Source organism: Bos indicus x Bos taurus, chromosome X (genome assembly GCF_003369695.1).
Source record: "Bos indicus x Bos taurus breed Angus x Brahman F1 hybrid chromosome X, Bos_hybrid_MaternalHap_v2.0, whole genome shotgun sequence".
NCBI lineage: Eukaryota > Metazoa > Chordata > Mammalia > Artiodactyla > Bovidae > Bos > Bos indicus x Bos taurus.
Window position 1 is genome coordinate 37,136,010 of NC_040105.1, and position 18,462 is coordinate 37,154,471.

The 18,462-nt window shown below is 39.9% G+C and overlaps 1 protein-coding gene across 1 annotated transcript in view; it reads left to right on the forward strand.

Moving 5' to 3' along the window:
* Positions 1-317: 317 nt before the first annotated feature.
* The window catches only part of LOC113887580 (cytochrome b-245 heavy chain), a 34,051-nt gene continuing 15,906 nt past the window's right edge, over positions 318-18,462 (forward strand). The window contains exons 1-6 of the mRNA XM_027534764.1: positions 318-530; positions 2,690-2,785; positions 4,158-4,268; positions 11,220-11,304; positions 12,094-12,239; positions 14,664-14,854. Coding sequence (XP_027390565.1) covers positions 486-530; positions 2,690-2,785; positions 4,158-4,268; positions 11,220-11,304; positions 12,094-12,239; positions 14,664-14,854 — 674 coding nt within the window. The 5' untranslated portion in view covers positions 318-485. The remainder of the gene's footprint in view (positions 531-2,689; positions 2,786-4,157; positions 4,269-11,219; positions 11,305-12,093; positions 12,240-14,663; positions 14,855-18,462) is intronic.

Genomic DNA, 18,462 nt, shown 5'->3' on the forward strand with positions numbered 1-18,462 from the left:
GGTATAAATATCAGCCATCACTATTGTTATTATTTTTCTCAGTAAGATTATAAATGCTGCTCCAGCCTATCAAAAAAGATCACATCTATCTAATTTTTTTTTTTAACCTAACACGAAATCATGGCTAGTTGGGTGACTTTTTAAAAATTGCCATTTGCTAACCAGTCAGTCCAAAAATTAATTCACTGTGTAATTCACTATGAATTACACTGTTATTTGTCTTTAAGTTGTAGAAATTAGTTTCATTTCTCACTATGTTTAATTGTGATTGGATCATTGTAGACTTTTTTTCTGTCTTTTTTTTGTGTGGTTTAAAAATTTAAATTTGTTATGGAAACAAGCTTTTCAGTTGACCAATGATTAGCTAATTTCTGATAATAGAAAAGGAAACAGATTGCCCCAAGGCTGCTGTTTTCATTTCCTCATGGGAAGAAGAAGCATAGCAGAGAAGAAAGGCAAACTCAAGGCATTGAACCTCTGCTACCATGGGGAACTGGGTTGTGAATGAGGGCATCTCCATCTTTGTCATTGTAAGTACCAATAAGAAAGAAATTACAAATTCTCTAACTTGTCTATGTTCTCTTGAAAATGAAAATAGAGCAAAGCTTTATTTCATTCATTTGAGAAATTGTGTTGAAACTTATTTATGTGAACATGCATCCATCTGATGGATATAGAATGAGTCCATTCTTCCAGATTTACTCATGGAAGGAATGTATCTAGGGGCTCACTTTGCCTAGTTTATTTCTGGGATTTTTTAGAAGTACTAAATTAGCCAGCATTTCACAGTGGGAGTAGAAGACATTTCATGATGACGATCCCTGAATATGAATTGGTTACAATGTTTACTTAGAAGCAAGTTTTTCTATTTTTTATGTACTTATACCACCTAAAAATGGGCAATTGAAACTTTATACAGTTTTCCAAATAACAAATACAAGATTGGCTGATGTACGGGAAATTGGCCTGTATTTTCAGTAATTACACCAAAAATAATTGAATTTTTCAATTTTCTCTTTTTAAGAAGTATCTTCTTTCTTCTGAGGTAAACTTTAGTTATTTATGAAGTTTTTTTTTTTTCTAAGTCAAGGAAAAGGAATTGAAGTAAACTATCTAGATGTATGTGTATAATGTATGTATGATATATATTACACAGTTATATATAAATTAATATAATCTATCATGAGAAACAACTTTTAAGTAAAGATATGGCGATTTTTCTAATAGACATGTTGATTTCTTTAGTTTTTAACATAACACGTATTAACTATTATTTTAAGGTGGTGGTCTCAGCAAAGCAATCACAGATGGTTGGGAAGATAGAAATATGATTTATAAGTAGCTTTTCCAGTAGCCAATGAAAGTATTATCCAGATTTTTTAAAAGGACACCTATGAATGAAATTTTTGAAAGAATTGTCATTAAGTAAATATGACTTTTTTAGCTGGAGAGGTAGAAACAAGTGGCACAAATAAAATAAAAGCCACAATATTTTTTTCATTAAAAAAATCCAAATTAACACTAACAAAATACAGAATTGTTCTGAGGACTCAAAGCTCTTAAGTTGATTTCTCATTTCTGTTTTAAGAACAGATGACTCCTATAGAAACTAAGTTCAAATTATACTTTTAGCCCTTACCACAGTTTTCCCAGGGAAATGACCTCCATCTAAATTATGCATTCATATACTTGAAAGTGAAGACACAGCTTGGAAATCAAGAGTAAACATGACAAAGTTAGGAAATGGAGAAGTGGCTTTAGCACCTTCTTCTTTGTAAAGAGAGACTATTTTCCAGCATTGAAGGACATTAAATAAACTGAAAGCTCAGTTAAGAAAAGATAGCCACTGGGGACCTGAAGGTGGAGCACCGGGCAGAGTCATTGTTGGATGCAGTCAGTGCTTGAGATGAAATCAACACTCACAGTCTAGAAGAATCTCCTTTTAATAATAATAATAATAAATCCCATGCCTCTCATCCCCTTGGGCTTCCCAAGTGGCTCTATTGGAAAAGAACCTGCCTGCCAATGAAGGAGACACAAGAGATGCAGGTTCATTCCCTGGGCTAGGAAGATCTCCTGGACGAGGACATAGCAACCCACTCCAGTACTCTTGCCTGGAGAATCACATGGACAGAAGAGCCTGGCAGGCTACGGTCCATAGGGTCACAAAAAGTCAGATACGACTGAAGCAACTTAGCATGCAGTCATCCCCTCATTGATGCTCACTTGAAGCAAAATTCATCAAGTAGAATTAAAGACTTGCCACTAACTGGGGCAAGATGCTGTGTGATGGAGGGAGATCTTCCACCTGTGAGAATTGAGAATCAAACACAGAGTCTTCCTGATGTGAGAGACAGCATAGTAACAGATTCCTTTCCCTTCAAGTCACTTGCTATCATCTATCAACCTAAGAGAAGGAGAAACAAGAAGAGATAGACAGATAATAACGGCATAGTGGCCAAGTAATAGAACAATCACAGGGGACAAGACAGAGTGGAAAGGTTACTACCAAAGTGCAGAGACACCTTTGCAGGAAAGAGCTGGTTCGAAGCTGGTTCCACCCAGCTTTGTAACCACCTTTATTGAGAGCTGTCCATGGGGAGGTCTTGACCCTGGTCTGACTCCAACCTGGTGTGAAATCTGCCTGTTGAAACTTGAAAACTTTACGCAACCATTTCTATTTGTGCAGCTGGTATGGCTGGGGATGAACGTCTTCCTTTTTGTCTGGTACTACCGGGTTTATGATATCCCAGATAAGTTCTTTTACACTCGAAAACTTCTTGGGGTAAGTATAAGTTCCATTTCCCATGGTATTGACTGGCTCCCATGTCTAATCAGAGATTCTTGTTCCTATTCCTCTTAACATTTTAAAGAAATATTCTGACCAACCCAACAGCACCATTGGCCTCAGTCCCTCCATTGCAACCCCCTGAGCAAGAGTCTTTAGGTCTTCCAGTGTGGGACAAACAAAAGGGTGGCAGAAGGTCCCAGCAGCAACCTTCCCCTCCCAAGAACTACTGTGCACCTGTTTAGCTTAAAGGAGAAATCTAATACTCACTCTGGAATAGATGGCCAGGTTGAAGAGATCCATCCAGGGTGACACAGGTAGCACAAGTGGGACTTCCTGTATTCTCTAAATCATCTGATTCCTACTACTTTTTTCATGAAAAGCCCTAGTGACATGTTATGAAATAATCTTCAGGAAATAAGCCTCTCCCTACATATGGAGCCTTTGAGGAACTTGCCCAAAGGTCACATCCGTTGACTAGACTGGCGGAGCAAAGGCCCCTGCGTTTCCTTGGGTCCACTAGCATTCTCAGTTTCCTTGAACTGCCAGAGTTCTTCTTCATAAACAAAATAATTACAATTAGGGCTGCCTCAGAGGATGTCATTTGTTACATCATGCTGAAACCACAAATTGATTACTTAATGATACTAATTATAATACGTATTATGCATCATATGCATAAATATTATAGCATATAATTATACTATGTTATTATAATTGTTGTTAATTTATTCAGGTTGATGCTTAAAAGGATGATTTCCTTTTGCATTTTCCTCCCCCCTATTTAATTGCATATATGCAGTTTCTTTAGGCATTACAAGGAACAGTTTTAATGCCAAAGCATTACACCATACCTACTTAGTTACTGTTGAGGTTAGTCTAAGTGCTAAGAAAATCTTCTTTACAAAGCCCCAGTTTCTATATTGAACTCTAATTAATGATATGCATACCAAAGTATTTAGGAGGAAGTGAACTGATGTCTGCAACTTGGAAATGCATCAAAAATAAGATGCACTGATGGATACAGAGGTAGGCAGATGAATGGATAGATTAATGGACATGTGCTAAAGCAAGCTTCATAAAATGTAAAAGGTAGAATCTGGGAAATGAATAAACAGGTATTCATTGTGAAATTATTTCAGATTTTCTTTGTGTTTGAAAATGTTCATAATAAAAATGTTGGGGTGGGGAGCGAGACCTTCAAAATAAATCCTTGGCTTTGAAGAACCTTCGTTCCCAGATAACTTGATGTCTCTGGAGTGTGGTCCTCATGTTTGCTGGGAAGCCTGGGGGTTGGGGGGCCGGAGTGAGATGGGGGGGGTGTTCTGGGCTCACAGGAGTCACCTGCTTTTCATCCTGCCCTTTCCAGTCAGCGCTGGCCCTGGCCAGAGCCCCTGCAGCCTGCCTGAATTTCAACTGCATGCTGATTCTGCTGCCTGTCTGTCGAAATCTGCTCTCCTTCCTCAGGGGTTCCAGTGCGGTAAGAACCAACGTTTACAAAGTTTGAGTTCCTCAAAATTTCGAAGGCCATCAAGCTCAACGCCCTTTTATAGGAAAAGCAAACCAAGGGTTTATGAGAATTCCAACCACTGTATAATATTCATTATACAAGCAAGCCATGCTTGATTCTCTAGTTTATTTTTATATTATCTGTCGATGGAGCTCCCTGAGACAACCTTTTAACCTGGAACAGACATTGAAAACAAAACAAACCCCCCAAAAAAACAAAACAACCAATCTACCTATACCTCCACAATAGCAAAAAAGTACATGTACACACACACACAGATATACATAATATGACATATATATATATGTATACATATAGAAATTAATGAGACTGATGTGAAATTTGGGGATTAATCTCATAGTGTCATGTTTTTAAAAATGTTTAAGTCAGAGAAAATCTCTTTGGTGGATAATATACCAAGAAGATGGGAACAATGAGCCATGAGTCACTGTGCAATGAATGTGACAGGTGTTTGGTCCATGGAATTGAGGAGTTCAGAGCTTTCTAAATGCCCCAGGCTCCTTCACCCTCGCTTCAACAGTCTACTGAACCCCTAATATACTATGCTGGAATAAAAAAAGATTATGTAGGAAGGACTTTTGTAATCTGTAAAATGGTATACAAATTTCTTATTGTTATACAAAGATGAGAAGCAAGGAACTTGGAATCTACATACATACTCAAATATTATACAAAGCAAAATGTGATGGGTCCCACAAAATGTTACAAAGAAGGAGCTACAGGGAATCAAGCAAAGGCAAAGGAAATTGTATCAGGTGGTGCAGGGGATGAAAAAAGAATTCTTAGAGAAGGTGGCATCAGATATGGGCATAAAGGATAAAAATAAGCCTGTAGAAGATATAAAGCACAGGAAATGGTGAAGAAATCATATTGAAAGTCCTGTGTGATCATGACTTATGGCTTCTCTTTGGCAGTGTTGGCCATTCCTGACCACACCACAGAGGGTAGCTCTTCCAAACTTAGGGACTGATGCCTGGGAGGACCCATTCCACTGCTCATTAGTGACTAGTTGCCTCTGTTTGGGGGCTTCCCTGCTGGCTCAGTGGTAAAGAACCCGCCTGCAATGCAGGAGACCCAGGTTCAATCCCTGAGTCAGGAAGATTCTCTGGATTAGGAAATGGCAACCCACTCCAGTATTCTTGCCTGGAAAATCCCACGGACAGAGGAGCCTGGTGAGCTACAGTTCATGGGGTTGCAAAGAGTTGGACATGACTTAGCACGCATGCAGCCTCTGTTTTTCCTTTTAATAAAATGTTCCTTTTATATTAAATAGCTTTTTAAAAAATTACCTATTAAATAGAAGTCATTTATAGTGGAGAGAAGCAAGCAATCTACTTTGATGAGAGTGAAGGATTTTAAATGGTAGATACCTGAGGTCAAGTTGGAGCTTTGCTAGTAAACTTGGATCTGAAATGTATAGCTTAGGTGTTAATCTTAATTGATAATCAGTGACTCTGTGGGGGAAGGAAAGTGATCTAAACTGTCAATAACAATTAGAACTTGCCTTGAACTCTACCTCGCTTTTCCTTAGTCTTACTAAATTCACATTGATCCTAAGGAGATTTTTTTTTTTAAGAACAATACAACACTTGATTTACAAATATAGGGTTAACAAGCCATAACTAACACATTGATCACAAGGATTTCTAAAATAATCTTCTCAACCTAAGAAACCACAGAGGTAGAACTCCATTTGATGGAAAAGTTTTCTTTTTTATTGAACTATAATTGATTTACAGTGTTGTGTTAATCTACACTGTATACCAAAGTGACCAAGTTATACATATATATACATTCTCCTTTATATTCTCTTCCATTCTAGTTTATCACAGGACACTGACTATAGTTCCCTGCTCTCTACAGTAGGACCTTGTTGTTCATCCATTCTAAATGTAATGATTTACGTCTGCTAGTACCGAACTCCATCCCTCCCCAACACTCCTCCCTTTTGGCAACTGCATGTCTGTTCTCTATTTCTGCAATTCCATTTCTGTTTGTAGATAGCTTCATTTGTGTCATATTTTAGATTCCACATATATGGGGTTTTTCTTTCTCTTTCTGACTTCTTTCACTTAGGATGATGATCTCTAGGTGCATCTAGGTGCATCTAGGTGCTGCATTTCGTTCTTTTTATGGCTGAATAATATTTCATTGTATATGTGTACCACATCTTCTTTATGCATTCATCTGCTGATGAACATTTATTTAGGTTGTTTCCATGTCTCAGCTACTGTAAACAAATGCTGCTGTGAACATAGGGGTACATATCTTTTTGAATTATAGTTTTGTCTGGATATATGCCAAGGAGTGGATTTGCTGGATCATATGGCAATTGAAAAGTTTTCTTGAAGGGCGACCTGTAAAGTACAACATCTGGACATTTTCTAAATGAAGTTCAAGGACTGTAGCTGTTTTATTCTCCCCCAATACCTCCTGTTCAAATAGTTTCTATTTAGAGGAAGTAAACCCTGAGAAACAGGCAGTGTTTTCACCAGGACAGCCTGTTAAGAAATCCTTGTTACTCCACAGGCTCAGATTGCACTCCCATTTCGTGGCTATGATCAGCACATGTTGTAATGGCCACTTTTAGGGTTCCTGTGACCTTAAGGGAGTGAAGATTCTAATGAGGGTCTCTAAAGACAAGGGTGAAATGAGGCTGTTCTTCAAGTTGCAGAGAAGTTCAGCTCTCTAACGAGAGAGACCTGTACATCAAAGAACGCATTTTTCAAAAATGAGGAAGTCACATTCTTTTATAGATGGGGTGTGTCTTCCTTCCAGATTTCCCAACCTGAAATGTGAACTTGGCAAAGAACCTTCTTTTTTGATTAGGATTAAAATGAGTGGACATACTGTGACTCATTGGAAATGGTAACAGCTGCCACTTACTGAGTCTTCATAAAATTACCTCCATGAAATCTGCATGTCAGGCCAGTGAGGTGGGGATGAAATTCAGTGAGAGTGTTGAGGTTCCAACCCAGGTGTTTGTGCCCCCAGAGCCTGCTCATTTTCCCACTTAACACCTAAACTCAAAACTCTTGTGGTGCTGTTATAGCCTTAGGAAGTCCATCAAATATATGAATGTTTGGGCAGGCTTAATAACCTAACCTAGAAGTGGCAAGGATGTCATAGATTCAAGGATTTATTAGTTGGCCTTTATGAAAACTAAACAGTCACAGAACTTCAGTGTCCAATGGTCTTACTCCTTTAGAGCTGGTTTTATAATCCTTCTGGTTAGCTGGAGAAAGAAAACCCCAGGGTTGGCCTTTCCCAGGGAAGATAGGGATAAACACTCTGAGCCTGCTCTGTTGAGGGAAATGGGGAACAGTGGGATTCAGCAGACAGACGTCCCTAAAGAAACCTTAACAACCTCAGCTTGGATGGAAGTTCTAGTCTGAAGATCAGAAAGAAATAGAAATGTGAGAGAGTGAGCTCTTTTCTATAACCTTATATAGCCTGAGAGTCAGAAGCTCTCAACGTAGCCCTCTATCCAACATGTGATCCAGGGCAAGGCTCTTAGACTTCCTGTCTCATAGTCATTGTTGTTTTTTTCCTCTTTGTTGTTTTTAGCTAAAAAGCAAATGAAATAATGTGAATGTAAGAACAGATATGAATGATATTCTAAAATTGTATTAATTGACTAAGTCTGTCAACTAGTGAGTTGTCACTGAACAAATATTTGTTGAGTGCTAACTATGTGCTAGGCACGGGGACACACAGTGAGTAGAGGATAAGACATGGATGAGCCATGAGCTCAGAGAGCTTAGAGTTTTATGGAAGGGATAGAAGATAAACATGGATTTTAAAATTATAGACAGTGCTATATGAATCCAGTGGTGATCTTCATATTTATCGCACATTCTAATGCTTCCAGGTTTCTGTCAGCTTCTTTTGCCTGAGTTCTGTAGAGTCAAGGCTGGCTTTGCAATTTCTCTCAAATTGCATATAGATATCTAATTCAGATTCATTTATGGCATCTGTGGTGAGACCAGGTGAACATAAAATAGAACTTTAAAGTTTCCGTAACACTCATGTTACAGAAGCTTATGTTACGCTCCATTAAATATGCACTTCTTTGTAGTTCTGTTTCTCAACTTTTTAAAATTTTTTTATGCTTGCAGTTTGAATCAAGTGTAGAAATCTGCTAAGGTGACTCAGTAATCTCCCTAGCACTTGAATGTTAGCTTACTGAGATTGAGCAAGGCTCTAGCTGACAGTAACAGAGGGCCTCCCCGTTATAAGTCAATGGAGTGGAAGTTCCCTGATGGTCCTGTAGCTAAGGCTCCATGCTCCCAATACAGGGGCCCAGGATTCAATCCCTAGTTAGGCAAGTAGATCCTGCATGCCTCTACTGAGGATCCCTCATGCCACAACTAAGACCCAGCACAGCCAAATAGATAAATATTTTTCTAAAAAAAAGAAGTCACTGGTCATTCAGTGAAGAAGCTATGGTGCATGATGGAAGCTTGGGTCATTAGTAGGTGGCTGGTGGTAATTCACAAGTGACTCAAAAGCATAAAAATGGTATCTGCATGGTAGCGAGGAAGAATAAAGCCCTGGGCAGTCACAGGCATCAAAGCCCTCCCTTCCCAACCAACCATCTCACCACCACCCCTCCTTGTCAGGAAACAATGAGGAAATTGTATCTGGAAGCCTGGTATAATCATGATATATGGCTTCTCTTTGGATGTGTTTGCCATTCCTGACCACATTATAGAGGGTGGCTAGGAAAAAAATGAGGGATTGGTGCCCTAGTAGGACCCCATTTTACTAACTCATTAGTGACTACAACTCTCTGGTTTTCCTTTTAATAAAATGTATATGGTGGTGGTTTAGTCACTAAGTCATGTCTGACTCTTACAACCCCATGGACTATAGCCCACCAGGCTCCTCTGTCCATGGGGATTCTCCAGGCAAGAATACTGGAGTGGGTTCCCATTCCCTTCTCCAGGGGATCTTCCCTACCCTGGGATCAAAGCCAGGTCTCCTGCTTGGCAGGAAGTTTTTTTTTTTTTTTACCACTGAGCCATCTGGGAAGCTTCAGTTTTGTTATCTGTAAAATGAAAATAGTAATATTTATCTGGTTATATTAAATGGTGTAGTGATTATGGATAAGCTGCCTGTCTCATAGAAGGCACTCAACAAAGCCTAATTGTTTTTTTTTCCCTTTTTCTGAAATAGTAATATTTATCTGGTTATATTAAATGGTGTAGTGATTATGGATAAGCTGCCTGTCTCATAGAAGGCACTCAACAAAGCCTAATTGTTTTTTTCCCTTTTTCTGGAATCATGCGTCTTCCTTACTAGTATTTCTGCAGTTTCAGGAATCTGCTTTCATGATCCAAACAGCCTGACCTCCCTAAATGTAACTAACTCCAAGATAGTGGAGTAAGCACAATTTTCCATATAATTCTATTTTTTCTGTAAAACCAGAATATTTTATTAAAAATAAGTAAGTCAAATATTTAATACCCCTGTATTGAAATTAAACATGTTTGCTGCTGCTGCTGCTGCTGCTGCTAAGTCGCATCAGTTATGTCCGACTCTGTGCGACCCCATAGACGGCAGCCCAACAGGTTCCTCTGGCCCTGGGATTCTCCAGGCAAGAATACTGGAGTGGGTTGCCATTTCCTTCTCCAATGCATGAAAGTGAAAATTGAAAGTGAAGTCGCTCAGTCGTGTCCGACTCTTAGCGACCCCATGGACTGTAGCCCACCAGGCTCCTCCATCCATGGGATTTTCCAGGCAAGAGTACTGGAGTGGGATGCCATTGCCTTCTCCGTAAACATGTTTAGAACCAGTTATTTATAATACCTAAGTTTTTTGTTTTGTTTTGGGTTTTTTTTGCTTTGGTCTCCTTAAAAGTTTTCTGAATCTATATGCCAGTACATCTACCCTTGGAAACAAAGCAGCCAGAGCGAGCACTTGACCCCTTTTCAGGAAAACAAGGTTCTGATTCAACCAAAAAGCAGAATTTTTCTCTATTTTGGGCGATGACCTGAATCCAGATTGAAGCATTGAAACCCACAGCCTCTAACATATGTTCATAAGAAAACTACACTAACCAATTGGCCATAATTCCATTGTAATGCCAAGGTAATCATAAAAGGTATGAAATATCAGATTGTTGATATCTCTAGCATCAGGGAACTGGGGTTTAGACACCAGCCAACTCTGTCACTTATTAACTATGAAACCTAGGGGAAGGTAACCTCTCTATGCCTATCATATGGTGATAATAATGGTACCTCCCACATAGAATTAATGTAAGAATGAAATGAGTCAATGCATGTAAAACACTTCCGCACAAGCTCTTTGTAAATACCCTTGGCTATTATTATTTTTGCTGTGATTGCTTTAATGATTTCCCTTGTTTTGTTGTCTCTATCAACATGTGCAGGTGGACACTTTTCTACCTCTCATAGTGTGTATTTCCTGGAAGGGTGCTATTCTAAAACTATTCACTTGTAGAACTGTTCATTTGTCTGTGTCCCCACTGGACCTTCAGATCTTTTGAGGGCATCCCTGTCCTTATAGAATTTCTATATCCTCTCTTTATTGAATAAATTAATCTGAACTAGAAGCTATGTAGTTAGATGCTTTCTGTCCAAATTCATATTTTATACAATTAAGCAATGAATTCCATGCGAGGCTTTTTATGTTAATAGTATGAGAACCTAAAACATTGCTTAAGCCAACCATGCTACTCATTGGCTATTTGACCTATCTGAGCCTCAGTTTTCTTATCTGTCAAATGGGTAGGATGATATAGGTTTGGTTTTGTTTGTTTGTTTGTTTTTTAGAGAATTGGTTGTAATAATTATATGAGAAAATATGTGTCTAATATCTGGCACAGAGAAAATTTTCTTGTTAACAATTACTGTTTTTCCCTTTAATCCAAAGTGCTGCTCAACAAGAATTCGGAGACAACTGGACAGGAACCTCACCTTTCATAAAATGGTGGCATGGATGATTGCACTTCACACTGGTAAGTTCATTCAGATATTTGAGATTGCAAAGAAAACTTGGAACCAGAGTTTTCCCTCTAAGATACTTTTAAAATAAGAGATCAGCCTTTGCAGGTAGGTTGAGGTATTTTTTTGAACGAGTTCTGTTAGAAAAATATTCAACACTCTTTCTGCCATCCCAACATTAGGATTTATTCCTTCAAGTCTTAAAACGTTATTCCCTAAGGCTCTTCTGATAAAATCCCAGTGCACTCTCCCTTTTCCACACTTTTTAATGTGAAAATTGTTTGTTAGTTCACATATAAGAGTTTTGTTCATTCATTTTTAAAAAAAATACTTGGTTGAACATATAGATTCATGGATTTCTTGCAGTAACCCTACAAGGACCATAGCCCATAAATTGAGAATCTAAGATAGAGATTATAAGCTAAATGTTTTATTTTTATTGTTTTTATGTATGTATATATCATAGTATTCATGTATTTATATGTGTTAAATATTTTGTTTTATTATTATAATTATTAAGAAAGTGGTGTTAGTGTAAGAAGGGATCCTTATCAAATCTCCACTACTTTATTATAGAGTCAGGAAATGGCAACCCACTCCAGTATTCTTCCTGGAAAATTCCTTGGACAGAGAAGCCTGGCAGGCTACAGTCCATGGGATCACAATGAGTCAGACATGACTGAGGGACTGAGCACCACACAGACACACACACACACACACAGGGACTGTAGCCAGAAACTCAGCTCCAAATAAAATTATGTACACCACTCACCCTCTTTGTTTCTCTTCTCTGCTCTCTTTAGCAATTCATACCATTGCACATCTATTTAATGTGGAGTGGTGTGTGAATGCCCGAGTCAACAATTCTGATCCTTATTCAATAGCACTCTCTGACATTGGAGATAAGCCTAATGAAACTTACCTCAATTTTGTTCGACAGAGAATCAAGGTAAGCCTCTAATTTCCTAATTCAGATGTTCTCTAGACTATTAAAACTGAGGATTCGATTTCAGTGAGTGAACAGTTTTACTTGATCAGAACAGCAACAATGACAAAAGTAGACCAACTATATCAGAGGGCCGGGTCTGTAGGTTCTAAGAATGTGGGCACAGAAAAAAATGCCTCCCATACTCCTGATGCTAAATGTGGAAGGTCACGAGATGTTTTCCAGTTTCTTAAACTCACCTGTAAGAACAAGTATACACGAAGCCTGGAGCAACTCAGGCTTATCCTTGACAAGGCCCAGCAGTCAAAGAAAGCCAGGAACATCGTCTAGTCAAACAAACTTGGGTTTATTACTTACTGCAGCAAAGAAACCTCACACTCTGAGGAAATCTGGGGTTTCTCAGGAGGATGTTGAGAAAGGCTTGTTGTGGGATTTGTGTCAGATGATTTGGGAGGGGTTTCAGAAAACAAGCATTTGCTCTGGGTCAGATTCAGTCCAGAATTGGGGATAGTTCCAGCATTAGGTATCTTAATAATTTTTTTTTTTAGGAGGCAGAAGAATGGGGCTAAGTCTGTAATAGGCTAAGAAGCAGCAGTCTTGCATGTGTTTGTCTTGACTGGTCTTGAATGACAAGGTCACAGAATGACCTTGTTTGATGTTGGTGTTCTATGAAACTGTTTATGTGAAATAGGGAAGCTTCTGGCTGAGGTGTTAATACCAGGTCAGCCACCAGCTGACACCCATCAGCAATGCTTTTCCTCTTCCTTGCTTACAACATCTGAGAGGTGGCCTCTGTCTGCTAATTGCTCCAGCAGCAGCCATATGGGCAATCCATAGGCAAGGATTTCTTCCTTTCCAGTAGTTGCTAGAGCCTTCTACACTCAGAGGGGAGAAGGTCAAAATCATCTTCATGTGCCCAGTGGTTGGGTAGGATAGCTAAATCAAATCACTCACTGTACACTGAATTCTAAACACATTTTCTTGTCTGTTAGATTACCAAAAAAGTCCTTTAATTTTGCAGAAATCATTATCCTCAGGCTGATATTAAAAAACATGATCTATTTAGGGACAGAATTAAACAGCATCAAATAAAATAGGAATTCTTTTCTCTGATGTCTTGGATGACTTTTCTTTTATGTATACAATGATACATAGAGGTGGCACTGCGAACATATCCAGCGAGCTGGCACTGCAGTGCTGGGCCCAGATCACTCTTCTGATGTCTGTGCTCCCCCGCCCTTCTGTGTGCTTTCATTTTCAATTGTCTGTATTTGTGTTTCTTCCTCAGAGGAAGGGGCTACTGGAGGCCCTTTGCCCACCAGCTCCAAGATCTGAAAGGGCCTAGATAGCTATCTTGCTGAGCTGATCTTAACCAATAACTGATGGGTTCGGGCCACAAAAACCCAGCTTCTTTGCCTCTAGTCAGGCTAAACACTGAGGTGTGTTTGACCCTCTGCAGTTTCCCTGCAGCATCAGGCTTAAGATTTGGCCCAAGATCACCCTCTCGGAAAGGACCCTGATGCAGGGAAAGATTCAACGCAAAGGAAAAGGAGGCAGCAGAGGATGAGATGGTTATATAGCATCACCGACTCAATGGACATGAATTTGAGCAAACTCCGGGAGATAGTGGAAGACAGAGGAGCCTGGTGGTCTGCAGTCCATGGGACATGACTAAGCCACTGAACACCACCACCCTCTTATTTGATTTGACATGTTCCTCTTTCCTGTCCTGTTAACCATTCTCTTACCAGTTTCTTCAGGAGCACATTCTTTCAAAATCACTTACCCATGAATCCGCATCTCAGGATCTGCTTTGGAGGAACATAGCTTAAGATGTGGCATATGCCCAGAATATTTTTACAAGCTAAGCATTATGACACTTTCCAAATCAAAGTGGGAAAAGAGCTCCTGACCCTTTTAAGACATAGAGTTGACAAATGTCCTTTTTTTCTGATACTGAGAACTACTTCTGTATATCAGTTGATATTTCCTATGACACTTCAACCATGTAAGACTTTTAATTTGGAACTATCCATTCTAAGTCTATATGGACTTCCCTGATGGCTCAGCGGTAAAGAATCCTCCTGACAGTGCAGGAGACGTGGGTTCGATCCCTGGGTCAGGAAGATCCCCTGGAGAAGGAAATGGCAACCCACTCCAGTATTCTTGTCTGGAGAATTCCATGGACAGAGGAGCCTAGTGGGCTACAATCAATGGAGTCACAAGAGAGTCAGCCACAGCTGAGAGATTAAACAACAACAATTCAAAGTCTATACCACCCTGTTGAGGGATGGTTAGGATTATCTAAAGAGGGAAAGAACATACCTATTGCCCTATTCATTGGACACTGTATAGATAGGGAGTCCTGCATCTGAGAGCATACAAATAATGTGTGTGTGTTTGTGTCTGTGTCTGTGTATTTTACAGAATCCTGAAGGAGGCCTGTATGTGGCTGTGACTCGGTTGGCAGGCATCACTGGAGTCGTCATTACACTGTGCCTGATATTAATTATCACATCCTCCACCAAAACCATCCGGAGGTCTTATTTTGAAGTGTTTTGGTACACACACCATCTCTTTGTGATCTTCTTCATTGGTCTCGCCATCCATGGAGCTCAGTGAGTATTTAAACTCCAAGGCCAAGTACTTTATGCCCCTCAGTTCCCAGATGTGGTGCTCTGTTAGAGGCACAGTGACCTTGTCTTGGTGTGATCAGCCTGTCTGTTGAGAGAATAAGAGGTGAAAACAGAAGTCACTTTGATAAAAACCACTGAGTACCACTTTAGTTTCTGGTATGCAACTCATAACTATTCATAGTGCAGTTATTTATAGCAAGCTTGAAAAATACACCAAAGTTTTGAATATCTTTGCAAGCATATATAAAGCATGCTGAGAGTGCTGGTAGAGTCTTGGATGTCCGCAATGATGTTTCCCATGGCTTAACCCCTCATAAATTAGACAAACTCCCAAACCAGGGAGGGTAATGATTCATCAGGTGAAAGGGTCTGCTGTAGTTCAATGAGTTTTGATTCAAACCAATCATTCACTGATTACCTACCGTATATGAGGACCCATCTCAGACACAGTGGGGAATACTAGAACGAGAAACACATGGTTATTGCCTTCAAGCATCCTAACATAATAAAGGGAAGACCTAGCTTCTATTGAGCATCTGTGACAGCCATGTTTCTTTTAACCTGTAAAAGGGAGACATGCTCTTACTGTCCTCATTTCCTGGGGAAATGATAGACAAGGAAACAGACTAAAAAAGGGTAAGTACAGGGTTGGCCAGAAAGTTAATTTGGCTTTTTCTGTACCATCCTATGGACAAACCCAAATGAACTTTTTGACCAACCCAGTATGTAGCCAAGCGATCACCAGTTTATCAGTGGTTTAGATGGGATTGGAGCTCAGAGGGGCTAAGGCAGGCAGCGATGAATCTGTCCTAGAGACACTCAGTGCCTGGATGTGCGGTTGAGAGAGTTTGCCTTATTGGGACCCCTGTTTCATACCAGGCTTCCTTTTTCTACTGTTTCACACTAGCCTATTCTCCCACCTGCACGCAAAAGCAGGCCCGGGAAGTTCCCCAGTGGGTACGGGGCTGCAGATAACTAAGAGTAGAGGAAGTAGGTGCTCAAGGCTCAGTGACTCTGCTCTGAGTCAAGTCAGCCTAAAAGTGGCTGAGACTTGGGTATGAAAAGGGGAAGAGTGGGGAGAAGCAGCCTGTGGCAACCCCTCATGTGCATTCTTTTTTAAAAAATGTTTTATTGAAATATAGTTGAGGTACCATGTCATGTTAGTTTCAGGTGTATGGCAAAATAATCACTTATACATTCTTTTTCATCTTCTTTTCCATTATGGTTTATTATCAAATATTGAATATATTTCCCTCTCCTCGTGTGCATTCTTGATCAACTTGCAGACCCTGACCCCTGGTCATCCCTTTCTAAGCACTGAAAAATCTGTATAGACAAAGACTCTTTCAGTTCAGTTCAATCACTCAGTCATGTCCTACTCTTTGTGACCCCATGGACTGCAGCATGCCAGGCTTCTCTATCCATCACCAACTCCCGGAGCTTACTCACACTCATGTCCATAGAGTTGATGATGCCATCCAACCATCTCATCCTCTGTTGTCCCCTTCTCCTCCCGCCTTTCTTTATAGTGCAAGTCTCACATCCATCCATGACTACTGGAAAATCCTCTTAAACCAATGAGTATCTTTAAATGGGACTCGGTCATCATCCAGTTGTTTCAGAGAATCCTAGAGAAAAAAAAAATTAATCTCTTCCCCTCTCTAGCTGAGTAATTCCGCCACTTTACATTTGTATAGATTCATAGATTTGTATCTTTTTTTTTTTTTTTTTTTGTGGCCACGGATCATGTGGTGTCTTAGTTCCCAACCAGGGATTGAAACTGTGCCCCCTACATTTGAAGTGCAGAGACTTAATCACTGGACTGCCAAGGAAGTCCCTCACAGATATGTATCTTACTGTGGAGCAGGCCGAGGACAGATATGTTCCCTGTTCTCCACCTGAGGAAAATCTGCCACTTACACTGGTTGACTGATTACTTATTTTCATAGCTAGGTAGCAGCTGAACTGGGATTAAAATGCAGGTTTTCTGACTTCCAGTCTTGGCACTGAGAAGAGAAGAAAGTCAGATTTTTTTTTTTCTATCACTCCCCATGTGATCTTGAGCATTAAGAACTCTAATAGCTATCATTTGTTGGATCAATACTTTGTGTATGGCGTCTTATATGCATCATGCCAATTGATTCCTAAAATAAACTTTTAATGAGGTACTTATGCCTAATCTTATGGGCTTCCCAGGTGGCATTAGGGGTGAAGAACCCACCTTCCAATGCAGGCGACATAAGAGATGCAGGTTCGATCCCTGGTTGGGAAGATCCCCTGGAGGTGGGCATGGAACCCACTCCAGTATTCTTGCATGGAGAATCCCATGGACAAAGGAGCCTGCTACAGTCCATAGGCTCACAAAGAGTCGGGCATGACTGAAGAGACTTAGCATGCACGCACATGCCTATCTTACAGCTGAAGAAACTGAGGCTCAAAACAAGTAAAATAACTTGCCCAATTTGCCACTAAATTAGCAAGGGTGGATGTGGGATGTGAAACCAAGGCTGTCTGGCTTGTGTCCAGAATTGCTTTCACCAAATCATTCTGCTCCTAGTTACCTGGTCTCTCTAAGCCTCAGGGTCCTCATATGTAAAATGAGGGTGCTTACATTTCAGGCCTGTTATGAGAACCAACTGAAATAATTTGTGTACAGTGCCTTTCCCATACCTGGCACATGACAGATGTTCAACACCTGGTAATTCTCTTCCCTAGGACCTAGGGATAGAAAGCGATGGTTAATGACCTTGAAGTACAACATCCTCTGAATATACCAAGTGGCCCAAACTTTACAAAGGGCCTTCTATGTGTCATCTTATATATTTTGAAGTGTTAGTGTTAGTCACTCAGTCATGCCCGACTCTTTGTGACCCCATGAACTGCAGCCCGCTGGGCTCCTCTGTCTATAGGATTTTCCAGGCAAGGATTCTGAAGACCTTGCCATTCATGTTTCTAGAGACCAGAGACCTGACTCTTTCAACTTTGTGTGTCCCTCCACCTGTTCCTACTCAACCTGCATTGTCTTATGTTATAGCAGTTGCTCAATTAATACTTATTGAAGTGAATGGGCTCTGAGCATTTCAGGGAGCATACTATCAGTGTTGATGTCTGTGAGAATGGCATAATCTCCACAAAGTCATCTCAAGTGAATTTCAGCCTTTTGATTTAATTTAGACAATTTTGAAAAAACAAATAAAGTAGCCTCAGGGCTACTGTAGATGGTTGTATAGGTTGTCAACTACACAAGCGTACCTGGCCAATGGGAATGAAATTAGTCCATGCTCTGCTGGCCAAACTCTTTGCCTCTAGGACTGTCCTCAAAAAGGTGGGACATCTTGTTCTAATTTTCAGAAAGACCCTGTACCTGTCAGCAGTTGCTCTTTTAGATTTGCACTTTTTCTGTTTTTGTTTCTAAATGAGAATAATATTTGAAACAGAAGCACAAATGTTGCACTTCAGAAAACATGTATGGATGATCCAAAACTTACCCTGTAGATGTAATGTTACATATAAATATCCTTTGTGCCACCATACATGTTTTTCCTTTTTATTCTTTTTCTCTTTTTTTGGGCTATGCTGTGGAGCATGTG